Source organism: Grammomys surdaster, unplaced genomic scaffold (assembly GCF_004785775.1).
Source record: "Grammomys surdaster isolate TR1022 unplaced genomic scaffold, NIH_TR_1.0 125430, whole genome shotgun sequence".
Taxonomy (NCBI): Eukaryota; Metazoa; Chordata; class Mammalia; order Rodentia; family Muridae; genus Grammomys; species Grammomys surdaster.
The window spans coordinates 1,068,091-1,094,183 of NW_021620297.1; the positions used below are offsets into that span (position 1 = coordinate 1,068,091).

Consider the following 26,093-nt stretch of genomic DNA (forward strand, 5'->3'; position numbering starts at 1 on the left):
CGCTGGGTACCAACTGTCCTGAGCACCAGGTGCCTGTGGAGCCAGGATGCTGACTCAGCCCCTCTGCAGGTGAAGGAGTTCAGAGAGGGAAGGGTAGTGGAGGAATGGCCACACAGCGAAGCAGCAATCCCCACTTCCTGGGAGCAGGCATGCCACCTTAAATGGAGACATGTGTTTACAGTGTGACCAGTGCTGTTCAGATGGAGAATTTATCCTCTTTATCTAGGTGGGAAATCCCATCAACATTCATAGAAGAACTCCAGGGAGATGTTATGTCCCACAGAGAAGTGATGGCAGAGATTGGAGTGGTGTGACCAAGCCAAGGACTGACCAAGGCCACCAGGGGGTGGGAGAGGCAAGGACTAGATTATCCTCTTGAGACAATCCAGTGTCCCCTTCCATCACTTTGATGTCAGTGCAGGGAGTCTGACCTTTGACTCCTGGCCTTCAGAACTGTGGAGAACTAAGTAAGCTCTCATGTTTGACCTGCTGAGTCTGGGGTGACTCACTACAGCAGCCACAGCTGGGAGCAGGTGGTGGCCCTCTGTGTCCCAATCCTTGAACAGAAACCCAGAGCACAGCAGCCCTGGATGTCCCTCTGGTTCCTCCACCCACACTGACTAGAGACTCGCGGTCCCCCTCCACTCACCGGCATATATTGGCCATTGTGGACACAGCCGCAGTCCTGGGCAGGAATGCACACACCCTGGGAGAGCAGGAAGTGGTCATCGCACTCACAGCCTTCAAAGCAGCGGGTGGTGCAGCCAGTGAGGCCAGAGAGGGCAGCACAGGAGCCCTGGCAGGAGCGTGTGCAGACAGAGTAGTGGCTGTGGGCAGGACACTGGAGAGCTGTGGGGAGAAGAGGCAAGGCGGGTCATACATGCTGTAAGACATTGGCCACCTGAATCTACTGAATCTCAGGCCTGGGATGAGTGATTGCTGTAATCTGGATGTAGTGCTCCCTCCCTGACTCCCCAGACCCCAGAAAAAAACGCAGTTGGCTTCCAGCTGCTGTATGTAATGACTGAGAGGCCTCTGACCGATCTGGTGAATTCCTGTTTGAAGAGAGTACTGGGAGACTGGAAAGCCTTTGGCGAGTGTCCTGTGTAAGCACTAGGCTTCCCTCTTGCTCCAGGTTTTTCTCGTCTCTTACTGATTCCTGACCACCATGAAATGAGCAGCTTTGCCCGACATGTCCCCTCACCTATGACCTTCTTCAGCACAAGCCTCACTAACAGGCAAGTCCTCCCCACACAGAAACCTGTGTAATCACAAACCAGAACAGAGCTGCCCTCTTTTTCAGACGTCCAGGTATTTCTCAGGGCCACGAGGAACTAACACAGACATTGCTAAGGAGCCGGGAGGCCGATGCCGGGACTGCTCCTGGCTGTGTGGCTCACATGTTTTTAAAAATGGTTTCTGGGCCGGGCAGTGGTGGCGCACGCCTTTAATCCCAGCACTTGGGAGGCAGAGGCAGGTGGATTTCTGAGTTCAAGGCCAGCCTGGTCTACAGAGTGAGTTCCAGGATAGCCTGGGTTCTACAGAAAAACCCTGTCTTGAAAAAAAGGAAAAAAAGAAAAAAAAGAAAAATGATTTCTAGGAGGTGTTTGGAGGACTGGGCTAACAAAACTTGGAATGCTGTGAGTTCTGGTGGGAGCTTGGAACAGAAGCCCAACACAGTTTCAGATTGTACTTAAGTGTAAAACAAGTATCGTCCATTCTTCTATATTTTGCCCATGTCCAGAGAAGTTTAAGACAAAGGACATAACAGAATCGGTAGGGCAGAGGACATATCAGGGCAGCACAACATTCAGCCCACGGCATAGTGTTCCTGGCTGGTTTTAGTCAGGTTTATAGTCGGTATCAAGAACAAAATCAGAGCATAAATATTTTACAAACTTGTGGGTTGGTCGGAAAAAGCCTGCATATTTAGGGCTAAGAAAGGCATGGTTCCTGAGGGGATCAGAGTCCCAGAAGAAAGCCAGGTACGTTGCTCTTGGGAATCAGGACACAGCTATCATAGTTTGAAAAGGGGAACTACAAACTGGAAAGATTTTTTCCCTTGAGGAAATAGAGCAACTGGGATGCCCCACTCTTACAGGACCTAGATGGTTGTTTCCCCAGAGTTAATGTCACCATGCTCTCCCGTCCAGGCACTCTGAGACCACTGCAGATATTGTCAAGGGAGGCTGATGGCTGACAACTGCTTGAGCTGGTGACAGACACTGAAGTCACCTGCATGGAGGTGAGTTTGTGGAAGTGTACAGTGTAAGAATTATGGGGCTCAGAGCCGGGCAGTGGTGGCGCACGCCTTTAATCCCAGCACTTGGGAGGCAGAGGCAGGTGAATTTCTGAGTTTGAGGCCAGCCTGGTCTACAGAGTGAGTTCCAGGACAGCCAGGGCTACACAGAGAAACTCTATCTCAGAAAAAAAAGAAAAGAAAGCAAGACTTATGGGGCTTCAATCCAGATTTCAAAAACATCCCTGAGGGGCCAGGCGAGGTGTTAGCAGGGAACGGATCACTGTGTGAGCCCCTCAGAGGGTGGGGCATGAACTGTGAGAAAGGAGTTATGGATGCCAGGGAGCTAGAGAAAGCAGGGATGTGGAAGGGGGTGGGGGTGGGGTAGCCAGGAAAGCAGCAAGCAAGAGGAACAAGAGGGAGGCCAGGAGGCCTGCAGCTAGCAGGGTATACAGGCTCGAGGCTCTTGGAGCTTACACTGTGCCAGCATTTTTCCCTGCTGGGTTTTGATCTTGCATTGGTCCCATCTCTCCCTTCTTTGTGTCCAAGCTTTCATTTTAGTGTGGGAACATGTACCATATTACACCACTAGATGCTGGAAATATATAATTGTATTTTTATGTTTGCAGTGGCTCAGTGGGTCTTGAAAAAGACTGTGGACTTGGACATTTAAGCAATCTGGGAACTATAAAGGCTTTGCGGACTCGGGGAAATAAATGGGATGCAATTCTTAATTTCATGCAGATAGGAGTCTGTTGGGATCAAGGGTGGAATGTAATGAACTAGATAGATCAACACTTTCCCCCAAAAACTTATCCGTTGAAGAATTCGTCTCCTTGATGGTTGAATCAATGACTGGTACTTGAGTCATGGATGATCTGACTCTACCAATGACTAATCCATGGATGGATACATAGTTTTATGGCATTACTCCATAATGAATATTTTCGGAGGTTGGGCTTGGTGGAACAAAACAGGTCATCTAGAATGGGCCTTTCAAGATTATCTATTGCCTGCTTCTCACTTCTGTCTCCGTGCCTGACTCCGTGGTCGCCATCTTTCCTAGTTGCAGTGAAGCAACACATTGCCTCCACAATCCTGTCTGACCTCAGGCCCAAGGGTGCATTCAGTAACCCTGAACAGAAATGTCTGAAACCTTGAGGCAACATCAATCCTCAAAACCTGTTTCTCTCAAGCGTCTGCCGCAGTACACAGCCCAGCGCAACGCCGCGCGGGACACAAGCTCTGGAGAGAGAGCTTTCATCGTAAACAGCTACGGCTAAAGTGATCATGGTTCATTGAGAAAGTCAGACAGAGGCAATGGGATGGGGAGTCATAGACAGAGGGTTGAGGCAGAGACAGAAGGAAAACAGGCAAAGCTCTAGGCTCTAGCTAAGTAATTCCAGGACGGTGTGCATGTCATCAAACAGGACTGGGATAGAGATGAAGAATCAGGTTTGGGATGGAATGTTGTATTCAGATGGATCACAGGGAAAATTACTCAAGAGGCCACGGGTACACAGGCCTAGTACTCAAGAGGAAGCTCAGAGTTGGAGACAGTGTCTACTATTGTCACTGGGACAGATGCTGAATTACAGTGTGGATGAAGGCCCTGTGTCGAGGTTCTGCGCTCAGGAGACTGGAAGAGAAAATGGCACTGCCATAAAACCAGCGTCAGCCTTGTCATGTGGAGTCTGAGGTGACCTATTCCTGCCCTGTAATTTGGAAAGAGGTGTGTGGTCCTAGGTTAGGGAGATCTATTGCCTGGGACATGGCGTTGCACTGTGTGTACGAGAAGATATGGAGTCTGTGGGAAGATCCAGTGAGCCTGGGACTCAGGACTCCTGTGGGCTCTCAACCCACCCAACTCCATTTCAGGTCACTATGGAAAGAGCTGGGAACAGCCTGGGAAAAGGTGAGTGTTAGGGCTGGGGAATGCGGACTCTTGACTGGAGTCTGAGAACCCGGAGCCAGAAGGAAAGGAGGAAAGCCGTAGAGGATGCCAGGGCAGGGCTGGGAGAAGCCCTGTTACAGGCAGGGACTTCTCTTGAGCAGCAGATAGGGAAGGAGGGTCAGGGGTCACACAAGGGGTCGGAGACACTCACGGCAGAAGCTGTCTGTCCTCCAGGGCTTCACTGCTGCGCCAGCTGCCTGGCAGGCTGCAGTATAGGAGGCCAGGCCTCGGCAGAGATAGGTTTTGTCACCCTTATGGGCACACATGTCATACACGCATTGGCGGAAGTATTCCAAGGGGCTCAGAACCTTGTGGCAAGCTGCAAAGGGGCCCTGGGGGTCCCGGATCTTCCCGCAGGCTTCAGTTTTCTCATATAGTTGTGTCTCCTCGGCCAAGCACACCGGGCAGCCTTGGGACCCACAGCCTTCACCACAGGCCAAGGAGGAGCCGGGAGCTCGCCATGCAGTTCCAAAGGCCTCCACGCTGGGGGCCACTGCTCCACTGGGCAGCACAAAGTCGTCACTCCAGTTTCCGTTGAAGTTCCCACAGAGGCCACAGAGACGGCCGCGGAAGGGACTCGGGATAGACATGAGGATATGGGAATCTCCATCGAAGAGAACCTTCATCCCATTGTTTGTCTGCAGAACCATGTTTCGGCCTTCAGCTGTCACACTCACATGGCCTACAGCCACAGGCAGGGCCACGGCTTCACCATTCACAGTCACCTGGGTGGAAGGGTCAGTTAGGATAAGGGTGGCAGCACCTCAGTCTAAGGCAGGCACTCTCAGCTCCTTCGTGAGCGATATATATCTCAGACCTTCTTGGAGAGCTAAGTCCCTTTTGAACTAGAATCAGATCCACTGAACTCCCAGGATGAGGCCATGACAAGAGTAGATTCTGAAGTGACACCTTTACCCACAAATCTAGAACTATCATGGTAGGGCTGTGCTATTCTCAAACCCTGGAATTCTCCAACGTCTACTGAGATCCTATAGGGTAAGGCTTAGCTGGGGTCATGTCCCTGTAGAACTACGGGCAGGGTTGTGTCCACTCACCTGTGGCCCTCGAGCCAGGACCACAACCTGGCCTGCCACAGTAACCACCACCCGCTGGGGATCTCCAGCTGAGTTCTTTTCAAGTACGATGGAGAACTCCTCCTCTCCAGGTTTCGGGCGACAGACGCTGGCCAAGACATAGGAGCAGGTACCATGCAGATCATACACCCGGCCATCGAGGGTGACATAATGGACGCCTCCATTGGCCAGGCAGTGGCCACAGCCAGTGGGATGGCAGGCCTGAACGCCATTCTCTATCCGGCATTCCTCATAGGGCTCACAGTCTGCACCTTCCTGGCAGGTGACCTGGCCATCCGGCCCACACTCACAGAGCCGCTCACACTCAGGGCCCGGGTAGAAGGTGGCACCTAGTACATAGTAGCGCCCATGGTAGAGGCAGCCACACTGGCCCACGGGCACACAGGTGTCACCACTGAGCACGAAGCCAGAATCACAGACACAGCCCTCACGGCAGATGGTTTCACAGCCCTCGGGGGCTGAGAGGCTTGGGCAACTCACGGGGCAGGAGTCACCACAGAGCTGGTAGTGGCTGTGGGCAGGGCACTGGACGTCTGTGGAGAGAGAACAAGGAAGAGTCAGGTAGAGGTGACGGTGGGATCAGGAGGACCTGGGTGTGAGAGTCTGACTGAGGCCTGCCACCTCTGGCTTGGTATGAGGCTGGGCCTAGAACATACGACAGGGACACTCATGTGGGATCTCAGGTGTGGGGCATGACCTGGTCTCCCTGAGAAGGGTGTATCACCCTGACAAGTACTTCTAAAGCAAGCGACTGTCTGGGAATATGACCACACACATATGAACAGAATGGTCTAGAACCAATCAAGGCTTTACTGGTGTGAGTGTGACTAGAGACCCATGTGTGTGGGAGGCCAGTCCGCCTGACTGAGGACAGTGCCGGCATGACTGGAGCACCCATGGGCCTCTCTGTTGTGCTCAGTTTCAGGGTGCCACTGTAACAGTGTGTACATGATTGAGTGACACCGACAGATTGGACCTGACCCAGCAGATCTGCCTGAAGGAGTTGTCCCACACCTTCAAACTCAGTCTGCTTTGATCTTCTGGGGACAGGTCCTGATTCCAACTGAGCGTGTCTAATGTCTGATCTGTATGTGGCAGGCAATGTAGGGTCTCCCCAGACACCTCTGGGCTATCTGACTTCTATTCCAGTGTGGGAGATGGTCCAGGGGCTTGGGACTTGGTCTCTGACAGGGATTCCTTGCTGAGTAACTGTCACTGGGTCATATCCAAGCCCATTAGAAAAATGAACCTCCAGAGTGATCTGCACCCAGGGTTTCTGACTTTGGATGTGCCCTGGGTCCTTCCTTACCCCACTGGTGTTCTTCGGAATTAGTGCCAGGGTGTGTCTCTGTCAGGAGGTGGAGGGGTGGGCCTGTCTGTGTGGAGCTACATGGGTCAGTACTCACGACAGAAGTCTGGCCTCCTCCACTCTTCAAGTTGCGCTCCGGCAGCTTGACATGCTGCCACATAGGTGGCTATAGCAGGGCAGAGGCCTCCTGGATGTCCCTGAACCTGACAGGCGTCCTCCAAGCAAGCCTCGAAGTATTTCGTAGGTGGCACAAGGCTGTGGCACGGTGCTAGTGGGCCTTCGGGGGCTGTGATAATGCCGCAGGCGTCGGGGCCACGGAAGGGTTCCTGTTGCTCTGGTGTGCATGGTTTTGGGCAAGGCCCAGGCTGGCACTCATCACAGCCTGGAGCTCCGCCCACTTTCCAGCCCTCAGGGTTCCCGCTCACTGCGGTCAGGTCATCGCTGGGATTCTTGTTGTAGTTCCCGCACAGGCCACAGAGGGTGCCCTCATAGGCTGCGGGCACGCGCAGGCGCACGAAACTGTCTCCATCAAAAGCCAGGGAGAGCCCTGAGGCAGTGTTCACGACTACGTCCGCTCCACTTATGTAAACACTGAGTTTCTGGTCCAGGTGGAAGGGCAGAGCTACGAACTCTCCGTTCACCTGTGGGGAGGGGAGCGCGTGAGAGGAGAGGCACTTGCTAGCTTTGCGTATGGACCACGACTTCTAAGTTAAGGTACCCAAAGTAGGTTGCTTCCCCTGTTATTGTAAACGTAAAGAGACGCGGGCCTACGGACTCCTTTTTGTTTTTGTTTCTATTTTGTTTGTTGCCCCTGTAAGAAGGAACAACTATTGTAGCCTAGGCTGCCCCAAGACTCTGTAACTGTCCTACCTCAGTGTCTGCTGCATTAACAGAACTGAAACACCCTCCTTCCCCAGACTGCATCACTGACTCTTTGTGCTACCCCGAAGCAAGTACTTTTGACAATACACCCTACAGAGGAAGACTGGAAGGCTGAGCCTGGGGAAGCCACTGCTTCCAGCCTTCCTGGTCCCACAGACTGGAAACTGAACCAGCCTCATGCTCCCGCCAAGCTGGGGAAGATGGTCTCTGTACATCAGAGGCTGGAATGGCTTCTGTATGGCCTTCCGTTCACTCACCTGTAGCTTCCTGGGCCACTGGGCACTGAGGGTCAAGCTGATGCCATGGATATTCAGAGTGACACTTCGGGTGTAGCTGACAGCCTGGCTGCCCCTGTGCTCATTAACCACGGTGACATTGAAGTTTTCAGTCCCTTCGGGTGGCACTTGGCAGGGTGCGCTCAGCAGGTACTCGCAGGCGCCTTGGAAGTCAAACCGGTGCCCATCTAGGGTGGTGTAATGGGGGTCGCCCCAGGCTTCACATTCAGCTATGCTTGTAGGTTGGCATCCAAGCTCCCCAGAGGGCAACAAGGCACACTCCTCACCCAGCCCACAGCTGGCAGAGTTGCAGACCAAGGAGTCACCTCCAGGTCCACAGTGACACCTCTCAGAGCAGGTGGTATCAGTCCAAAATTCGGTGCCTGCTTCATGGTATGTGCCATTGACCCAGCAGCCACAGCCACCATCCAGGGGGACACACTGACCAGCACTCAGGACATAGCCCTGGTCACACTGGCATCCCTCCACACAGGGCCCGTCACATACAGCTGGAGTTGTGTGCCGTGCAGGGGGTGGGCAGCTGGCTGGGCAGGGTGGGCCACAGAGCTCATAGTGGCTGTTGTCAGGGCAGGGGATCTCTGTGGGTATATGAAGGAGGGAGAGAAACAAAGAACAATGTTGGACTGACCTCTGGGGACAGAGTGGGAAGAGACATCAACAGAGACAGAAGGGGACAGAGAGACTTGCAGATCCAGTGTCACAGTCTGAGAGGGACACAGTGACAAAGTAGAGTTGATACAGTCAGAAGCAGACAGAGAGATGAGCTGGAGACACAGACAGACCCAGCCAGGAGACAGGGATGAATGGAAGCCAGCTGAAAGACTACAAAGGGTGGGAGTGACGCCAGCCCAGCCCAGCCCAGCAGAGTCAGTGTCATGCACCCAGGCCTTGTCCTGCTCTCCTTCACTCACCACAACCAGCCTGAGTCCTCCAGTCCTGGATCTTGATGCCAGCAGCTTGACAGGCGGCAGCATAGGCAGCCAGTGCCTGGCATAGTATGTCTTTTTTGCCACCACCCAGGCAGACGTCCAGCACACAGCCCTTGAAGAAGCTTTCGGGAGGCACATGGGAATGGCAGCTGGCAAATGGGCCTCCTGCGCCAGGAGCCAGAGGTCCACAGAAGCCAGGACCCTGGTACTCCTCTACTTGGTCCTCTGGGCACATGGGACAAGACCCCTGACATTCATTCCAGCAAAGAGGGTCCCACCCTGGAACTTGCCAGCTGCCGCCCCAGGTAGGTATTGAGGGTGCCATTGTGCCGTTAGGGAAGGCTTGATCATTGCTGGGGTTTTTGTCCATGTTCCCACAGAGCCCGCACACTGCACCATGGTAGCTGCTGGGCAGCGTGACCTCGACTCTCCAGTTCCAGTCATAGGTGACCTGAAGCCCAAAGTTAGTCGACAGCACAGCCTTGGAGCCTCCGTTAATCACTGAAATCTTCCCACCAGCCAAGTAGACAGGCAAGGCCCTCAGAACTCCATTCACCTGGGGAGAGAGGGAGTTCAACAGGGTCACGAGAACAGTGCAGGGGGAGCTGTATCCTCTGTTACCCAGGTTACCTCCCTCCTGACTGTTGGGGGTCAGTCCCTTTACAAACACCATGGACATCTAACCCAGCCCGAGAAAGAAATCCTCCACTTCCCTGCATTTTTGATGCTTCCTCTAAATCCACTCTCTTCCTTCTCCTCCACCCTCCTCTGACCCCTCATCCCACCTAGCCCCTGTCTTCCCTTAGGTCTATCTCTTTAGAAATCCCTTTCTGGTCTCCGTCTCTTTGCATTTCCTACCCACATTTCTGTTTCTCTTCCCGTCCCTCTGTCTCTTTCCTCTTCGCATCTCTGTTTCACATGTCTCCCTTGACCAGAAGCCTTTGACTCTTTGTCCTGGTCCTGCCCTCTCTCTAAGTCACTGTTTGCCTGCACACTCATTCCATCTTCAGAATATTTGGCTTATGCTCCCCCCCCCCCCCAGCCCCCCTTTCCTCCGATGTTCTCTGAGCCTGGGCCTCTCATTTGTTCCCGTTCTCTGACAGATGCTTGCTTACAGAGTTGGACTCTGAGCTGAGCTCTAACTGGTGCCACAGTGCTGGGTTGTTGGGGCAGATTCGAGGCCTGTTGTGTTCAGTCACTTGCACGGTGTCACAGGACTGATCAGGAACTAAAATCTACGTCTATTCCAGTGCTTCTCAACCTGTAGGTTGAGAGCCCTTGGGGGGGGTCAAATGACTTTCATGGGGTGGGGAGTCACCTAAGACCATCAGTAAACACAGGTACTCACATTATGATTCATAACAGCAAAATTACAGTTATGAATTGCAACAAAAATAATTGTATAGCTTGGGGTCACTGTAACATGAAGAACTGCATTAAAGGGTCCCATCGTCATGAAGGTTGAGAAACACCGGTCTATATGAAGGGAAACGTCATGGGTCTACTTTGAGCTCTTAGCAGAGGGCTGTGCTTACTTCCCAGGAAAAGGGAGCCAATTTCCTGTCATTTTCTCTACGTAGTTTCATGTCTATGTGAAAACGGAGAGTTTCCAGCTCCTAACTGCTGCTCTTAATACCGGGGTTCATTTGGCCCCAAGCCCCAGGGTGTTCCAGGACCGTCATGCTGAACATACCCGGACTTTGCCAATCTCATTCTTGTGGATGGAAATGTTGGTGTTGAGGGTGGTCACAGTGACCAGTCTCACATAGGACACAGAAGGGTTGCCACGGTTCTCATTCTTGGTTGTGACAGTGAAGGGAGTCAGGCCCTCGGCACTGACCCCAGGACAGACCGTTCCTGCTAGCAGGTAGTTGCAGGTCCCCTGGAAGTCAAAGCTCCAGCCATCGAAGGAGTTGTAGTGAGGGTCGCCCCACAGCCAACATGTGGAGTTATAGTTGGGCACACACACGCCCTCACCATTTTGAACTTTGCAGGTCTCCTCTGGCCGGCAAGTGATAACACTGCATGGGTCTGTGAGGAGAGGAGAGAGTGAGCACACTCAGGGACTGCTTACCACAAGCACTACTCCCGGCATCTGCCTGTCTGTGCTAGGAATGCTGTCTCTGACGGTTGCTGCAGGTGTGACCAGACCTCAGTGTTCTGACACCTAAGCCCTCGTCCCTGAAGTTGCTGTGTGTTACATCTGAGAACCCATCACTAAGGGTCCAGAAATTTCATATCTCATGCTAGGGTCCCCATGTCTAAGTCTCTCGGCTTGGATAGCCCACAGTACAAAATTCTGATCCTCGGTGTTAATCCAGCGTCAGGAGTCTCTGAAGACTGGTCCTCAGGGGCTTTTGTGCTTAAGACCCCTCTAGTGTCACACTCTCTGTGGGTCCAGCTTTGTGTCTGGGTGTCCAGCCTTCACACCTGCTCCTCTGTCTTGTTTTCCTGTTTGAAATCAGCCTGGAAGCTTTGTCAGCAGAGGGTGCTGGGGAGTCTGTGGGAGGCAGGGGCACCCTGTCCTTACAACTTGCTCTGCTCTTGCTGCTGCTGCTGCTGCTCTGAGTAGAAACAGGTGGGACACCGGTTCTCTAGTCAGCTAAACACCCCAGGCGGCTGTTTCCAGCTGAGGTTTTTTTTTTTTCCCAACTTCAATGGAGGTTTTACTCCTGCAAGTCCAGCCTGCAGGATCCTGCACTCTTTAGTGAGGTCTATGGTGAGGCCTTCTAAGTCCTAGCCTCCTCTCAGCATTGGGGATTAGCTCTAAAGTGGGGCTCCTGTGAGCTTTGTGTTTCCCTTACCTGAAAGAGTCAGTCCCCTTTTAGAAGTGGGCCGTGAAAAGGAAGGAGGTGGCTAGTCACACACACTAAATGCTATCGGTTCTGGGGAATGAATGGGGACAGCGGGAAAGCAGCTAGCCCTTGAGGTGGGTGGTGGCAGAAATACGCGCAAGCCTTAGTAGTGAACAGACAACTGTCTGTTTCTGTCTCTCCACAGCCACCATGTGGATGCAAGGAGCCAAACCCAGGTCCTCTGAAAGAACAGCCAGTACTCTTAACCACTAAGCCATTTCTCCAGCCCTAATCCTTAATTTTTTATACCTCTTTTCTTTCTCCCTACTTTTTTTTTAATTTCCTGTTTTTGGTCAAATCAGTTCTCTCTCATCTTTCCCCTTATAGAAGACAGAAACTTGCCCCCCCCACACACACACTACCTTGTACAAAAAAAAATCAATTTAAAATGGACCACAGACCTTAAGGCCAGTCCTTAGATTTTAAAACTGCTAGAGAAAACTGAAAAAGCCAGAAACAGTTGCCAACAGCTTATGAACTCAGGAGAGAATGGGAAGAATTGGAAAATAAAACTTCACTAAATCGAAAAGCTTCTGCATAGCAAAGGAAGCAGCTCACAGAGGGAGGAGACAGCCCACAGAATGGGAGAAAAATCTTTGTCAGCCATTAATCTAACAGGAGACTATTATCCGGACTATATAAAGACTGCACAAAAATTAAACACCAGGCAGCAAGTAACTTAGTAAGTAGATGGACAGAAAACGAACTTTTCAAAGGAAGGACACAAGCAATCAGTGAGCAAGCAGCCAAAATCCTTGATTTCACTTAAAATGAGAGTTCATGTCAGCCCAGTTGGAATGACCGTTTTCACAGACTGAGCAGCTGCTGGTGAGGGCTGTGGGCCAGGAAAGCCTTGTCCACTGCAGGGAGGGACGTTCACTGATGTAGCCTCTGTGGAAGTCAGTATGAAGTTCCTGATGAAACCAGAACTAGGAGGACCCTATGACCCAGCTCCAGCCCTGGGTGTGTCCCCAGAGGCGTCTAAGCAACCACACAATAGAGGTTTCTGCACATCCACGTTTGCTGTTTGCTGTTTGCAGCGGCCAGGTGATGGGATCTGTCTGGGTGCTCACCCACTGAAAGGACAAGGAGTACGGCACAGAGGAGCCCGTCTCAGTCAGAAAGAGTGTGATCACGTCAGGAGACCGACGATGCCACCATCAGAAAGTCTTCTCTCACACGAGGAAGTTAGGGAAGGAGAAAGGTGGGAAACTTGAAAGTCGGGGTGGGGGACGGATAGAGACGTGGAAGAGAAAGGAGACAGCGAGGAGGAGTAACACGGAGTAACGAAAGGCTGCTTGGGGTGAAATCACAAACTCTCTTCTTTTCTGTAATTGACATATGTTAATAAAATGTAGTCTCAGTGTTGTTGGGGGGTGATGGCGGGTGACTTTGATCTCAGTACTTGGGAGGCAGAGCCAGGCAGATCTCTGTGAGTTCAAGGCCAGCCTGGTCTACAGGTTAAGTTCTAAGACAGCCTGGACTACACAGAAAAAAAAAAACACGGAAAAACAAGTAAACAGACAAACACATAAGAAAGAAAAGAGAAAAGCAGACCTCCTGTTTGCTGCGAGGGAGCCTAGAGCTTTATGTTTGGAAGGCAAATATCCTCCCACTGGCCTGGACCACACCCAAACACACAAATCCTTCGCTTCGGAGATGAAGCTTTTCCCATTCAGGTGAAGTTGTGGCATCTCTCTCCTGATAGGACCCCTGCTAGCCTATTTATCAGTTCTGTGAGTCTTAGCCCAGCCTCCAGATCCTAGTTCCTACACGTTTACTCTTCTGGGATTCTCTTGTCCCTCACCTTAGGAAATCAATTCCAGGGAGGCCCTGTGTCGCAGCTGTAATCTAGGAATCCTTTAAGCAGAACCCTTAGAAATTCCAATCCCCAGTTTGAAGGATTCTGACTTGGCCCAGTCATCCTGTGCTCTAGGAGACCTTACGGTCTGCTTTCCCAGTAAACACACAACAACGTCCAGTGTCCTTAGTCATCGGGGAGATGGAAATTAAAACAAAATGTCCCTTTAATGACAATCTGGCCTTTAATGCTGGTGTCCAAAGCCCCGGGACCATCTAACGAGCCAGTGGGCAAGAAGCCATGGGACCATGTGTTACTTGTTGCAGATAAAGTTGTCTTGCTGTTCTGTCCCTTCATACACAGTCTCTGGTTGTTTTACATCATAAGGGTTGAGAAGTTACGCTGAAAGTCCAGTGGCCTGAAAGCTGAAGTACTTACCATAGGGCCCTTGAGGGAAGAAGATCGCTCAATCCTGCAGTACTCCAAGGGCCTTTCACATCCACCATCAGAATCTTGCCCGAGGCTTCCTGTAGCCAGCCTGGCATCCCATAATGCCCCCTGATACCCAGACTGCATGACCTCTGCCCTTGGCTCCTGGAATCCCAGCCTAAGGTCTGGCATCTCAATCCACAGCCCTCTGAACTTCTCACCAAGAAGCATGTCACCCTCAGCTCCCAGCCTGTGTCCTGTGTTCCCTCCCACACACCAGCCCAGCCACACTCCGCAGCACCTTTGGTGACGCAGGTCAGGACGCCTCCTGAGGGCTCGCACACCTGTCCTGGCTCGCAGCTGTGATTCTCGCACTCCATGCTTTTGTTTTGTTGGCACACACAACGCTGCTGACAATTTTCAATGAGAACTGACTCATTTGGCTGTGGGGACAGAGAGCGTGCCGTCAGTAACCAGAGGCGGGTGCCAACTTTGGCATCCCCAGTGTTCCAGGCACAGAGAGGTTGGGGGACAGCTCTCAGCAGTGTGGTCCACTGCCAGTGAAACTGAGGCATGGCTTTGAGGTCCAACTCATTCATTCATTCATTCATTCATTCATTCATTCATTCCAGAATATGTGGGGGATTGCCTTGCTTAGGAGGAGCAGAGGTAAGAAGTCTTTCAGGGCAGAAGTTGTGGACCACGCTGCCCCGCTGAGCCTGGTCCCACTGGTCCACACAGTATGACTGAACAGCGTTGCTTAACCTCTTTATATCTCAGCTTCCTCATCTGTAAATGACAGCTAGCAATAGAAGCAGTCTGAGAGAGTAGGAAGGAGTTAATATGGGTGAAGTAGAGACGGAACCGAAGAGTGACCTCTTCAGTAGTTCACACTGGTTTGCAAAGGTCGGTAGAGACCGAGCTGGTTTGGGGGAGTGGTGGACAGGAATGGAAAGGCTCATTTCAGTACTCTCCCAACATGTGCTCATTGGAGAGTTATCGGGGTGTGTGTGTGTGTGTGTGTGTGTGTGTGTGTGTGGTGACACATGTACGTAAGAAGAGCGGTTCACGGTAAACAGCAGGCACACATGTTCAAGATGGAGGAAAAGCTAGAACACTAATGAGCAGTAGAAGGCGGTGTCCAGGAATTGGCACTGGCATCTGTCCTGATGGCTGGGTTCTTACATCATAGTAGACCCCGTTGTGGTAGCAGCCACATTCCTCAATGGACACACAGGCTTTGCCATTGTACAGGAAGCCAGGGTCACACTCACAGCCCTCAGCACAGCTTTCTGGGCACTTCTGGGGTGCACTGAGAGCCCAGCAGCCCAGAGAGCAAGTGTCTGCGCAGACGTCATAGTGGCTGTGAGGGGGGCACTCCATTGCTGTAAGAAGAGAATGCCAGTCAGAGAGGAGGGTGGGGTGGGGATCCTACCCCTTCTCTATCCCGGCCTCCCCCACCCCTCCTCAATGTCCTGTAACTCACGACAGAATGTTTCGGTCCTCCATGGCTCCACTTGTCCCCCAGCCGCCTGGCAGGCGCTCACGTAGGCATGGATGTGGTTACAGAGAATGCTCTGGTTCCCACCACCCAGGCAGAGATCAAAGATACAGTTTTCCAAGGGACCCTGGGGGTCTTCCAGCTTGTGGCAGGCAGCCAGTGGCCCTGTGGGATTGGTGAGCAGCCCACAGAACTGATTCCCATGATATTTGTCCTCCAGGTCAGGGCTGCACTTGGTGTCACAGTCATCTCCTGAGCAGGGAGGCACTGGTGCACAGGGGGAGTCGGGCACAGCTTCCTCCCAGGAGTTACCAAAGTCAGTGGGGTTGGTTGCCTGTGAGCCGTCGGGCTTCTGGAAGTCATCCTTGGAGTCCCCGTTGTAGTCCCCGCACAGACCACACATCTGCCGGTAGTAGTTGCCTGGGATGGTGACCCGCACATAGTACACAAGGTCATAGGCCACACGCAGGCCAAAATCGGTTTCAACCACGACATCAGAGCCGTGTTGGGAGATGCGGATCTTGCCTCCATCCAGCACCACTGGTAGTTTCATGTCCACACCGTTCACCTGGGAGGCAGGGGATGTCAAGCTTCAGAGGGCATGCTTTGAGTCAGTCTGTCCTTAACTATTCCTACCTGACACTGAAATCCGGTATGACCTCGTTTCTGTAGGCCTTAGCTCCCGTATTTGTAAAATATGTATAATAGCAGTGTCTTACAGTGGGTTTAATGGTGGTTTCCGAAAGGCAAATCTCCCCCAGAAGCGGGACAAAGGGGTCAGCAGTTAGGAATATTACTGCTGTATCAGAGAACCAGAGGCCAGACCCCAGCATCCACACCCAACTGCTCACTAACTCCTGTAACTCCAAGGGACCTGACGCCCCTTTTGGTCCTCTGTGATCACCCACATGTACATGTGCATACACACAGAGACAAGCATAAATAAAATAAAAATAAAAAGATAAGTCTACTCAGAACCTTAGAAAATATTTTTGAAGAAAGGTCATAGCAAGTGTAGTTAGAGTTATTATCTTGACGTGAGATAGCCCTATATGAGACTGGACTCCAAATCCAATGACAAGTGTCTTGAGGTGAGAAGAGAAGAAAAGAGAAGACAGGAGAGGGAGAGGAGAGGACAGGGAGAGGAGATGAGGGGAGGGGAGGGGAAGGAGGGCAGGAGAGGGCAGAGGAGGGGAGAGGAGAGAAGAATGTGAAGAGGTAAGATGAAGGCAGGACCCCGAGGGCTGGCACCAGAAGCCAGGGAGTCACCGGAGACACCAAAAGCTGGAAGGGCAAGGTCTCTCCCCTTCAGTCTTAGGATGGCATGCAGCCTTGCTGCAACCTTGATTTTGGACTTCTGGCAATCAGAGCTGGGAGAATCATAGGTGTTTTATCTTAGGATGGTAGGCCTGCAGCACAGCAGCCAATAGGAAACTGTTGAGTCATCACCGCAGCAGCAGGAATGACACCAGTTGACGAGGTGACTGATAGTGAATGGAAGGAACTTGGGACACATGGCCGGGCTGCAGTACAGCCCTCCGTTTAGCCCTCTGTGCCCTTGGGCAGGAGACGCACCTGTGTTTCTACTTCCTGTCTTTCTAGGCAGGATCAGGTACCTCATCTCCAGAGTGTCCTCTAGGGAATCTGATACATGACACCTGCAAAGGCTTGGGCTGCAGACACACGGTGGCTCGGGGCTCTGTTTGCAAGGCTTCATTCTGGACAGTCAGGGGCACTCAGAGTTGCTGCTGTGAGTGTGGCCGGATGCCAAGCCAGGCTCCATTCCTCATCTGAGGATCACCCGAGGGCTCTGCCTGGTGCACCCCTGATCTCACCTCATCTGTGCCCTTCCTCATCACACACACCCTGCCCACTGGCTTTTCATAGGTGTGAGGAGACTGGGAGGAGGCGGGGGAAAGGCCCGCCCTAGGCATGTCATCAACTGCCATTCCTCCCCAGGCTGGCAGTGAATAAGGGTGAGTCACTTAACCCTCTGGGCTCAGTTTGTGCCTCTGCAGTGAGGGACAGTCACAGGGAAGCTGGGGTTCGGGACAGGAACAGAGACTGTCCCCGTGTGTCTGGAGCTGCTCATTTTTCAGCTGCTAACCTCAGAGCTTGGGCCTTGTTAGGGACGACGCTGCACCTACAACCCATGTGCAGCCCGTGGGACAGCTCTTGTCCCTACTGCTCCCAGGACAATAGGTGTGTGCTGCATGTCAGTGGGGATATTCCCAGTGTATCTCAAATGCCAGTCTCCCAGGAGACCCAATCCTTCCTCCTCAGAAAAGCATGTACCACGTGGTGTCTGGGCTTAAATCCTGCTGCTGTATGAATGATCTCCCAAAGGACCAATTTTCATACTTCCCAGCTAGCCACACTGTTTTGGAAGGTTCTGGAAACTCTAGGAGATGGGACCAAGCTGGAGAAATCAAGTCACTGGAGCTAGGACCTCAGGTATCTTGTACCTGGACCTTTCATGTACCCTTCTCTGTAAGCATCCCTCCTCTACCACATGTCCTCACAGCCATCATGTTTGTCCCGAGTACACAGGGACAGACAACCATGGACTAAAATCTCTAAAACCCTCCACAAAAATATGTCCTCCCTGAAGCAGTTCTCCTGGGTCACTGCAACAACAACAACAACACAATACTGAATTTTCTCAGGGACCTCAGGACAGTGATGGGTACTCTTTCTCTTAAAAAAAAAAAAAAAAGAAAAAGAAAGAAAAGAAAGCAAGCTTCAGCTCCACAAGGTTAAAAGGACTGTGTCTATGCAGGCAGCCTAGGTGCAGTGTTTAAAACTTGTAGCTGCTTTATCGTTGTTGCTATAGATAAAGCGATCACAGAATCTTTTGAACCTTTCCCATCTCTGAACTTTCCTCTATGTGATTGTACCACATCCTGTCTACGGTGAGGCCAGGGAGGTGCCTGGGGCAGACCCTATGTGGGGCAGAGGAAGATGGAGTTCAAGAAGAGAAGAGGACAGAGAATTTCAGTGATGACAGTCAGCAGCGTGGGACAGAAGAGTCAGAGCCACGTTGGAAAGTTCCTGGCCTCTTCACTCTAGGCTTACTCCCAACATGCCGTCTAACTGGACCCCATTTCACAGGTTCCCCAGGGGTTCTGCATGCTCTCTGTGCGTCCTACATGTGACCCTCCCCGTAAGGAGCCCCTGCTCTCACCTTGACCTTCCACTGGTTCTGTTCCAGTCGCAGGGTGTAGTTGGCCACCAGGACTGTGATCGCCTTAGTCACACTGACATGCCCGTTACCCCAGGCCTCATTCTCCTGCAGGACGGTGAACTGGTGCAGACCAGGCCGGGTCCCACAGGTTTGCGCCAGCACGTACACACAGGTGCCCATGAAGTCAAAGCGGCGGCCGTCAAAAGTGATGTAGTGAGGATCTCCTGACGCCTGGCAGGTGGTAGTGCCCACAGCCACGCACCCCAGGACTCCATTGGATGGTTGGCAGGCCTCATGTGGGCCGCAGGATGAGGGCTCGCAGGAAACCACACCACCTTCCTCGCACTGGCAGAGAGAATCGCATGTAGGTCCAGGATAGAAGGTCTCTCCTGGTGCGTGGTAGACGCCCTGGTGTACACAGCCGCAGGAGGCCAGAGGCACACAAGACTCGCCACTGAGGGCGAAGCCCTCATCACAAACACAGCTCTCTCGGCATTCTGTGCCACAGCCTCCAGGCACTGGCAGGTCTCCACAGGACAGTGGGCATCCATAGGAACAGAGTTCATAGTGGCTGTTAGGTGGGCAGGTCCGTGCTGCAGAGAGAGGGGCCACCAAGATCATTAGCTCTTTCAAAGGGTCACAGTGGATTCCCCGTACACTTCGTACACACACACACACACACACACACACACACGCTCACGCACACACTGTGATAACAGTTTTAAATAATATCATGTTAATCTTTGTGGAAACTGGACAATGGACAAAAAAAGGTCCACTGCCCTGTGCTTTTCCCACAAGCAAAGGTTCCTAAAGGCCCAAGATTGCCACTCGCGGGGAGTTTCTGTGTTTGCAGCTATTCACACTTGAGATGGAGCAGCTGGAGGTGCACATTCCCCTCCCAGAGTTCAAACCCTCAAGAGCAAAATGGCAGCTCCCTCCAAGGGCAGGGAGCCTAGCACTCTCAGTTGCATTTGTCCTCATGCTGAAACGCTAGTGAAGTTGTTTGTTTCTGTACGTAGTTAAAATGTGCACCACAGGGCACACTCGAGTGAAGTTTAAAACTCAGGAGATGGGCACATGGCACTCCAAATCTCTGTGAGAGGCAAGCAGAACTTCTTGCCAACCCTCCCTGCACCCACATCCGGAGCAAAGAGATGTGCGTGGGTAAAGTGGCCAGATGGGACCAAGGACAACTGCAGAGGGGTCTGGGCCCCCTCTGAATGCGGCACCACTGCGTATCTCTCAGTCAACAACGCCACTGCACACTGCCGCCTCTCACTTCCTGGCTGCCGTAAGCGAGGGCATGTAACTGCAAGTTGGTACCGTCGGTCTCCTCAGCTCTTTCATGGCATAATCACAGGCTATCCCTCACTAGGCATCATAAGCATTAAACAGTGCTACTTGTACGTTAATGAACAAACATCAGACCCAACCCCATTCTTGGTACTTACGGCAAAGTTTCTCGCTCCTCCAGGGATGCACAGTGCCCCCAGCAGCCTGGCACCCAGCAGCATAGGTTTCCAACGCATCGCACAGTGGCCCAGGCTGACCGGGTATCAGACAGAGGTCATAGACACAGTCACGTACGGCACCCTCGGGTTTCAGCAACTTGTGACACTCTCGGAATGGACCCTGGGGATCAGCAAGGATCCCACATTCTTTTTTGTTTTGAATTTGCTGGGTCACAAGGGAGTCCAATTCAGAACAGTTACCAGGTTCAGTTGCTCCACACCCAGGTATTGTCTCTTCCTGCCAGCTGTTCCCAAACTCCAATACGCTGGTAGTTTGGCTGCCATTCTTCAAAGCCAGGTCATCATCTGGTTTCCCATTGAAGTTACCACAGAGCCCACACACAGCATTAGCGTAGCTGCTGGGCACCTTGGCAGTCACATGAGCATCCCAGTTGTAGGTAACGGTCAAGCCAAAGTTTGTGCTCAGGATAGCATCACTGCCCTGGCGGTACACCTGAATCTTCCCACCGGCAGCCTGGAAGGGCAGGTACTGAAGGACGCCATCCACCTGGGGAGAGATGCAGGAAGAACAGGTCAGGGCTTTCCCGGTTTCACTCAGCTGGCTCCGCCCCCACCCCCTCCTTGATTCCACATCAGGACTTCATAATGGCTGTTCCCTCTGCCTACCACGTCACCCATCACCCCTTACTCTCGAAACTCGAACCCAAATCTCTGACTGCCGCTTTTCGAAGCCTACCTCGCCCGTCTCCCTGGAACCTATCTGAGTGCGTTCCCACAGGCTCACGTGTTTGAGCATCAACCACGGCTGACGCCACTGCATTAGGAGGCTCTGGAACCTTTGAGATGTGGACCAAGCTCAGAGAAGTACAAATCCTGGAGTAAGGTTTTACAGGTTATATAACCTGGCTTTACTTCCCAGTGACCTCTCTGCTTTCTGGTCCACCGAGATATGAGGGAACCTCTCCTCACGTTCCAGTTGAAATGGGGTGGATAGCCGTGTCTTCCCCTCACACTTACTAAGAGAGAAGTAGAGCACGCAGTGGACCGTCTCCCCTCATGTTGCTTGTTGTTAGGCATTGGAATGGGAAGAAGAATGACTACGGCATCCTGTAAGCTTTCCTGTTCAGCTCTTCAGTCACCATCTCTGGCCCCTTCACTCACGCCCACCAGAGTCCTTGCTGATGGTCAACCCTTCAACCTTATTCTTTACACACGCTGTCCCTTTCTCATGGAACTCCTTTCTGTCTGACTTTGGGAACAGGTCACAGACTATTTAAAAAAACACAACTCCCACAGGCTGGAGACTTAGCTCAGTAGTTAGCAGTATGAATGAACTGCTTTTGCAGAGGACTCAAGGACTGGTTAAGTTCTCAGGACGCGTGGTGGGCAGCGCATGGTGGGCAGCACATGGTGGGCAGCGCATAGTGGGCAGCGCATTGCCTGTGACTCCATACCAGAGGAACCCCATACCTCTGCATCACTCTGGGACTTAAATTCACAACCCATGACCCCCCCCCAAGTTAAAATAATAATAAAATATTATTTATTCATTCTTTTTTCTTTTGTATTTTCGATATAGGGTTTCTTCTTAGTAGCCTTGGCTGTTCTGGAACACACTTTTTAGACCAGGCTGGCCTCAAACTCACAAAGATCTGCCTGCCTCTGCCTTCCGAGTGCTGGGATTAAAGGCAAGTGCCACCATCACTTATTGTTGTTTTTTTTTTATTATTATTATTTTTTAAAAGTATGAACTTCAGAGCAAAACAGCTGGGTTCCAAATTCTAGTTCCTGAGCATCTCAGACTGGCTAATCTCGGTAGCACACAACTGTGAGCCTCAGTAGCCGGCTCAATCTCTCAACTTCAGTGTTTTCGGCCAAAGATGAATGAACTACGTTCCTTGCTGTGGAAGAGGTGGGTGAATGCGTGCTGTCCATTCAGCCCACTGAAGTACGTAGTTACAATGTATTGAGCCGTTAGTACTCAAGCCTTCTCAGGTAACTGAGAAAACAAATACTGATTCATAATTATTCTCTCTCCTTATTGTCTTCACTTTGGGGACTTCCTGTGAGAGGTACACAGGACCGCAAAGCCCAGCAAATTCTCTTGCTCTCTCATTTCCAACGTTTCCACTCTACTCCCTAGGGGATAGGTTACCTATCGCCCAAACTTCTTTGTTATAAGAATGAGATATCGTGTGGATATTCAACGGCTCGCTTTTCCAGTTTTACCTCTGGTGTCTCTACAGAGAAAATGAATGCTTCTCTACTCTCAGTGGGGGCTGGGCCCTTCTGCAGACCACCTGGGCCCCTGTAAGCCTTGCTCCATCCTGCTCCCAGAGGCCAGGGGAGGGTCTGTGCTGTCCTCAACATGCACACCCAGCTTGACACTGACACTTCATATGTCACGTTGCTCTATGAACCATCGTCTTCCAGAAAATGCATAAGCCTACAACTCTGAACTTTCAGAAGAAAGGCAGCAACCACCGGCATCTACTGTGCACTTCGCCAGCACCCCGGCATCTTTTAAAGACCAGGCAGGCATGAGTTCATCCAAGTTCCACAGAGACCCAACCATGAGCTGCCGCTGCTGTTCTAGTATGAAACATCTTACTCCGTCCTTCCTCAGAGGAAAGTGCAAAGGCTAGAGACAAGGCAAAGCTGAGAAGAGATGCCCGTGCCTCTCCTTTAACCACAAGTTTTGTGTGTTTTGTTTTGTTTAATAAGCCCATTCCACTCCAACTACAGTCTCTAATCCTTCAGGGGATTCACACCCTCCCCCAGTTCCCTGCCCCGTGGAACTCACCAGCACTCTTCCAGGATTCTCCCTTCGCACGGCCACCTCTACACCATAGGCCACCACCCGCACGGCTCTTGTGTAGCTCACGGTCTGACTGCCTCGGTCTTCGTTTTCCACCAGCACCTTAAAGGCAGGCAGCGCGGCATCCTGGCCGCAGGAGCCCACCAGCAGGTATGTGCAGGTACCCATAAAGTCAAAGCGCTTTCCGTCGAAGCTCACGTAGTGCGGGTCTCCAGATGCCTGGCAGCTGGCGAAGTTGTATGGGTAGCAACCCAGGAGGCCGTTCTGCACACTGCAGCGCTCTCCGTTAGGGCATCCTGATGTCTCCTTGCAGGTCACCTTATGAGTGATTCCATCACAAGTGCATCGGCGTCGGCATTGGTCGTCATCGAACACTTCCTGACCCGGGGCCAGCAGGCGGCCCTCATAGGTGCACCCACAGGATGACTCAGGCACACAGTCACCACCACTGGCGACAAAGCCCGGAAGGCACACACAGCCCTCTACGCAAGGGCGTGAAGAGCAGTTGGTCACTGCAGCTTCTGAGTTGCAGGAGGGCGGGCAGGCAGGGCTGCAAGGATCATAGCAGCTGTTGGCGGGACAGGTCATGGCTGAGGGAGGACAGAAGTTGTGTTATGCCAGGGTGGGAAGTCCACACCCCTCAGTTAATGGCATCCTACCTTCTTGGTGCTCAAGCCCCAATGCACCCCCCCTTCACCCTGGACAACCCTGGACAACCAACCAGTCAGTGGGCAAATCCTGGGACTTTCAAATTCCAAGGCCATGCAGAATCTGTCTCCACAGCCCAGGAACCATAGCAGCCTCCTGACTGGGTCCTTGCTCTGCTGTACCAAACGTGTTCCTCACAGTATCGGAAGGACTACAAATACAGGCTCAGACCAGGGACCTACTCCCTACCTCCCGTGGCTCCATTTCACTCTGGGGGGCGGGGGAGCAGAGTCCTCCCCAGACCCAGGGGTTCCCCTCATTATCTCCCTGTCTCCGTCTCTCTCACACCCCTACCTGCTTTCCCTATTGTAACCTCCTGTCACTCTGAACTTTCCATTGCTACGTCTGTCTCAACCTTAGGCTAAGCTTAGCAAAGCTTGGATGTCTTGGCCAACCTGTGTCTCTGTCATTGTCCAGCATCAGGCTAAATCACAATCGTGATTCAGATATTGGGCAAATCTCCCTCATCATGGGCTCCCATCCTAGGTGCTACTTACGGCAGTTGGCGGGTGTTCTCCAGTTTCCAAGGGTGACACCCAGTTCTGCACAGGCCTGGGCATAGGCGCTAAGGCTCCGACACAGGCTGAGCCGCTCCCCTCCAGTTACACACAGGTCAAACACACAATCTTCCAGGAAAGGATTGGGGTCCAGGAATTCGTGGCAGGCAGAGAAGGGGCCTGTGGACAGAGCTAGCATGCCACAGACACGGTCGCCCTTGTAGTGCTCTGTCTGGCCCGGGGTGCAGGTAGGACAAGAGTTGTGACAGCCATCATCACACAGGTAGTCCCCATCGTCCAGCTTCCAGCTATTTGCAAATTCCAGAGCATCGGGAGCCTGGTCCAGGTCAGACGTGAGGAAGTCATCCGCAGGGTCTCCGTTATAGTTGCCGCACAGCCCACACACCTGGTCTTTGAAGCGCTCGGGCAGGCTCAGGGTCAGCTGGGAATCCCAGTCATAGGTGACCACCAGCCCAAAGCTCAGCTCGATCATACCTCGCGTTCCGCTCTGGTACACATGCAGGCGACCCTCACTCAGAGAGGTAGGGAGGCGGGAGCGCTGATTGTCGATCTGCAGAGAGGCGGCAGTGGTCAGACTCCTGTGTGAGACTCCTCCTTCAGCCCTCCATCTCCTCACACAGGTCCCCAGCTCTAGCCACACAGGATGCCTTCCTTCCTTTGTCACCAGCTGAGCCTAGGGATGTGGCTTGAAGTGTTCTTCCCTGAGATGTGCATGAAGACCCCCACCCCCAACGATGTCTGCTGAGGTGTCCCTGGCTCCGTGAGGCTGTCCCTCATCACCCTTTCAGTAGCCCCTTCCTCTCCTCAGTTCCCACAGCTTCTAACCTTCTCCCACCATGTGCAAGTTTCCCATGCGCCCCACCTGTCTGAAGCACTGGGCGGCTGCCTCATGGTTTTATCTCCAGTGCCTCCAACAGGGCCTGGCAGAATGGCAGGCTCATCACAAGCGTGAAGCTAGTGTGAGCAAGGAAGCTGACAGGTTTGCAGTGAGGGGCAGTGAAGGGAGCCAGCGAAACAGCAGGATTCATGTTTGTGACATGACCAAGTGACAGGAGGCTGTGGGCCCAACCAGTCAAGACCTGCAAGCACCAAGATGACAAGTCTCGCAGAGGGCTGCCAGCTCACTAAACCATTACCGTAGTGTGGCAATCAGCACAGGAAAATCCCTGTCCAGGGGCAGCTTTAACATAAGCACTGGCACAAAGTGGCTCACGCCCCTCAATGCCTCCTCCTTGTCTATGGAGCAAGCAGCCCACTGCCTTTTCTTTTCTGGAACACACTTCTCTCAGTCTAGACGTGTCTCATTTCTGCCTCACACCTAGCCTGTGACACCTGCTGTGGATCAAGCTCGCTTTGTTTGGACCCTGTGCCGGGAGAGCACTGGGACAAAGCATTGAGACAGCATCCGCGAGCAATGCAAACTGAGGAGTCAGGACTGGGATGGAGGAGGCACTGGCAGAGGCCTTGGGGCTGGATGGGAAGCCTTGAAAACAGGCCATACTGAATTCTACCAGTTACGGAAGACTCCCCGGAGAAGGAACAGGCGGGTCAAGCCTGGAAGGACCAATAGGAGTCCCAGGAACTCTGAAGGAGATGGGAGGCTTGCAAGTTCGAGGCCTCCTGGGCAACTCAGTGAGCCCTGTCTCAAAGTAAAGCGAAGAGAGCTGGGATGTAGTTCAGCAGTACAGTGCTCAGGATTGGAAAGGTATTGAGATCAATAGTAACATTTAAAAAATCAATATTAAACAAAACTACCCAGGGAAGTAGTTTCTTATGTGGAGGAGAAAAAAAAGACCATGATGTCATATGCATAAATGATAGGTTGTATCATATGTAAGTCGTATCATATGCCCTTTACGAAGTTCTTCCTGCATCTCTGTACTCACTGTGTAGACAAGGCTGGCCTCAGCTTCACAAAGGTACCTGCCTTTGCCTCCCAAATGCTGGGAAGAACAACTAATCTAAGTGGGGAGAAGAGATCGAGACCGTGGTGGCCAGGAGAGACTGCTTGAAGACTATCTAGAAAGTTGCAGTAGGGAATTGTCCTAGGTGACATACATATACATATACATATACATATACATATACATATACATATACA

General features: G+C 52.2%; 1 protein-coding gene across 1 annotated transcript in view; it reads right to left on the reverse strand.

The window, feature by feature from the left end:
* LOC114637894 (IgGFc-binding protein-like) overlaps positions 1-26,093 on the reverse strand; it is a 37,811-nt gene that overhangs the window by 5,525 nt on the left and 6,193 nt on the right. The window contains exons 4-17 of the mRNA XM_028786211.1: positions 23,972-24,542; positions 22,752-23,356; positions 19,928-20,495; positions 18,474-19,066; positions 15,275-15,857; positions 14,974-15,173; positions 14,090-14,231; positions 10,397-10,734; positions 8,686-9,259; positions 7,736-8,352; positions 6,694-7,237; positions 5,249-5,820; positions 4,345-4,918; positions 650-849 (exon numbers count right to left, since the gene is read on the reverse strand). Of these exons, the coding sequence (XP_028642044.1) occupies positions 650-849; positions 4,345-4,918; positions 5,249-5,820; positions 6,694-7,237; positions 7,736-8,352; positions 8,686-9,259; positions 10,397-10,734; positions 14,090-14,231; positions 14,974-15,173; positions 15,275-15,857; positions 18,474-19,066; positions 19,928-20,495; positions 22,752-23,356; positions 23,972-24,542 (6,681 nt within the window). The remainder of the gene's footprint in view (positions 1-649; positions 850-4,344; positions 4,919-5,248; positions 5,821-6,693; positions 7,238-7,735; positions 8,353-8,685; positions 9,260-10,396; positions 10,735-14,089; positions 14,232-14,973; positions 15,174-15,274; positions 15,858-18,473; positions 19,067-19,927; positions 20,496-22,751; positions 23,357-23,971; positions 24,543-26,093) is intronic.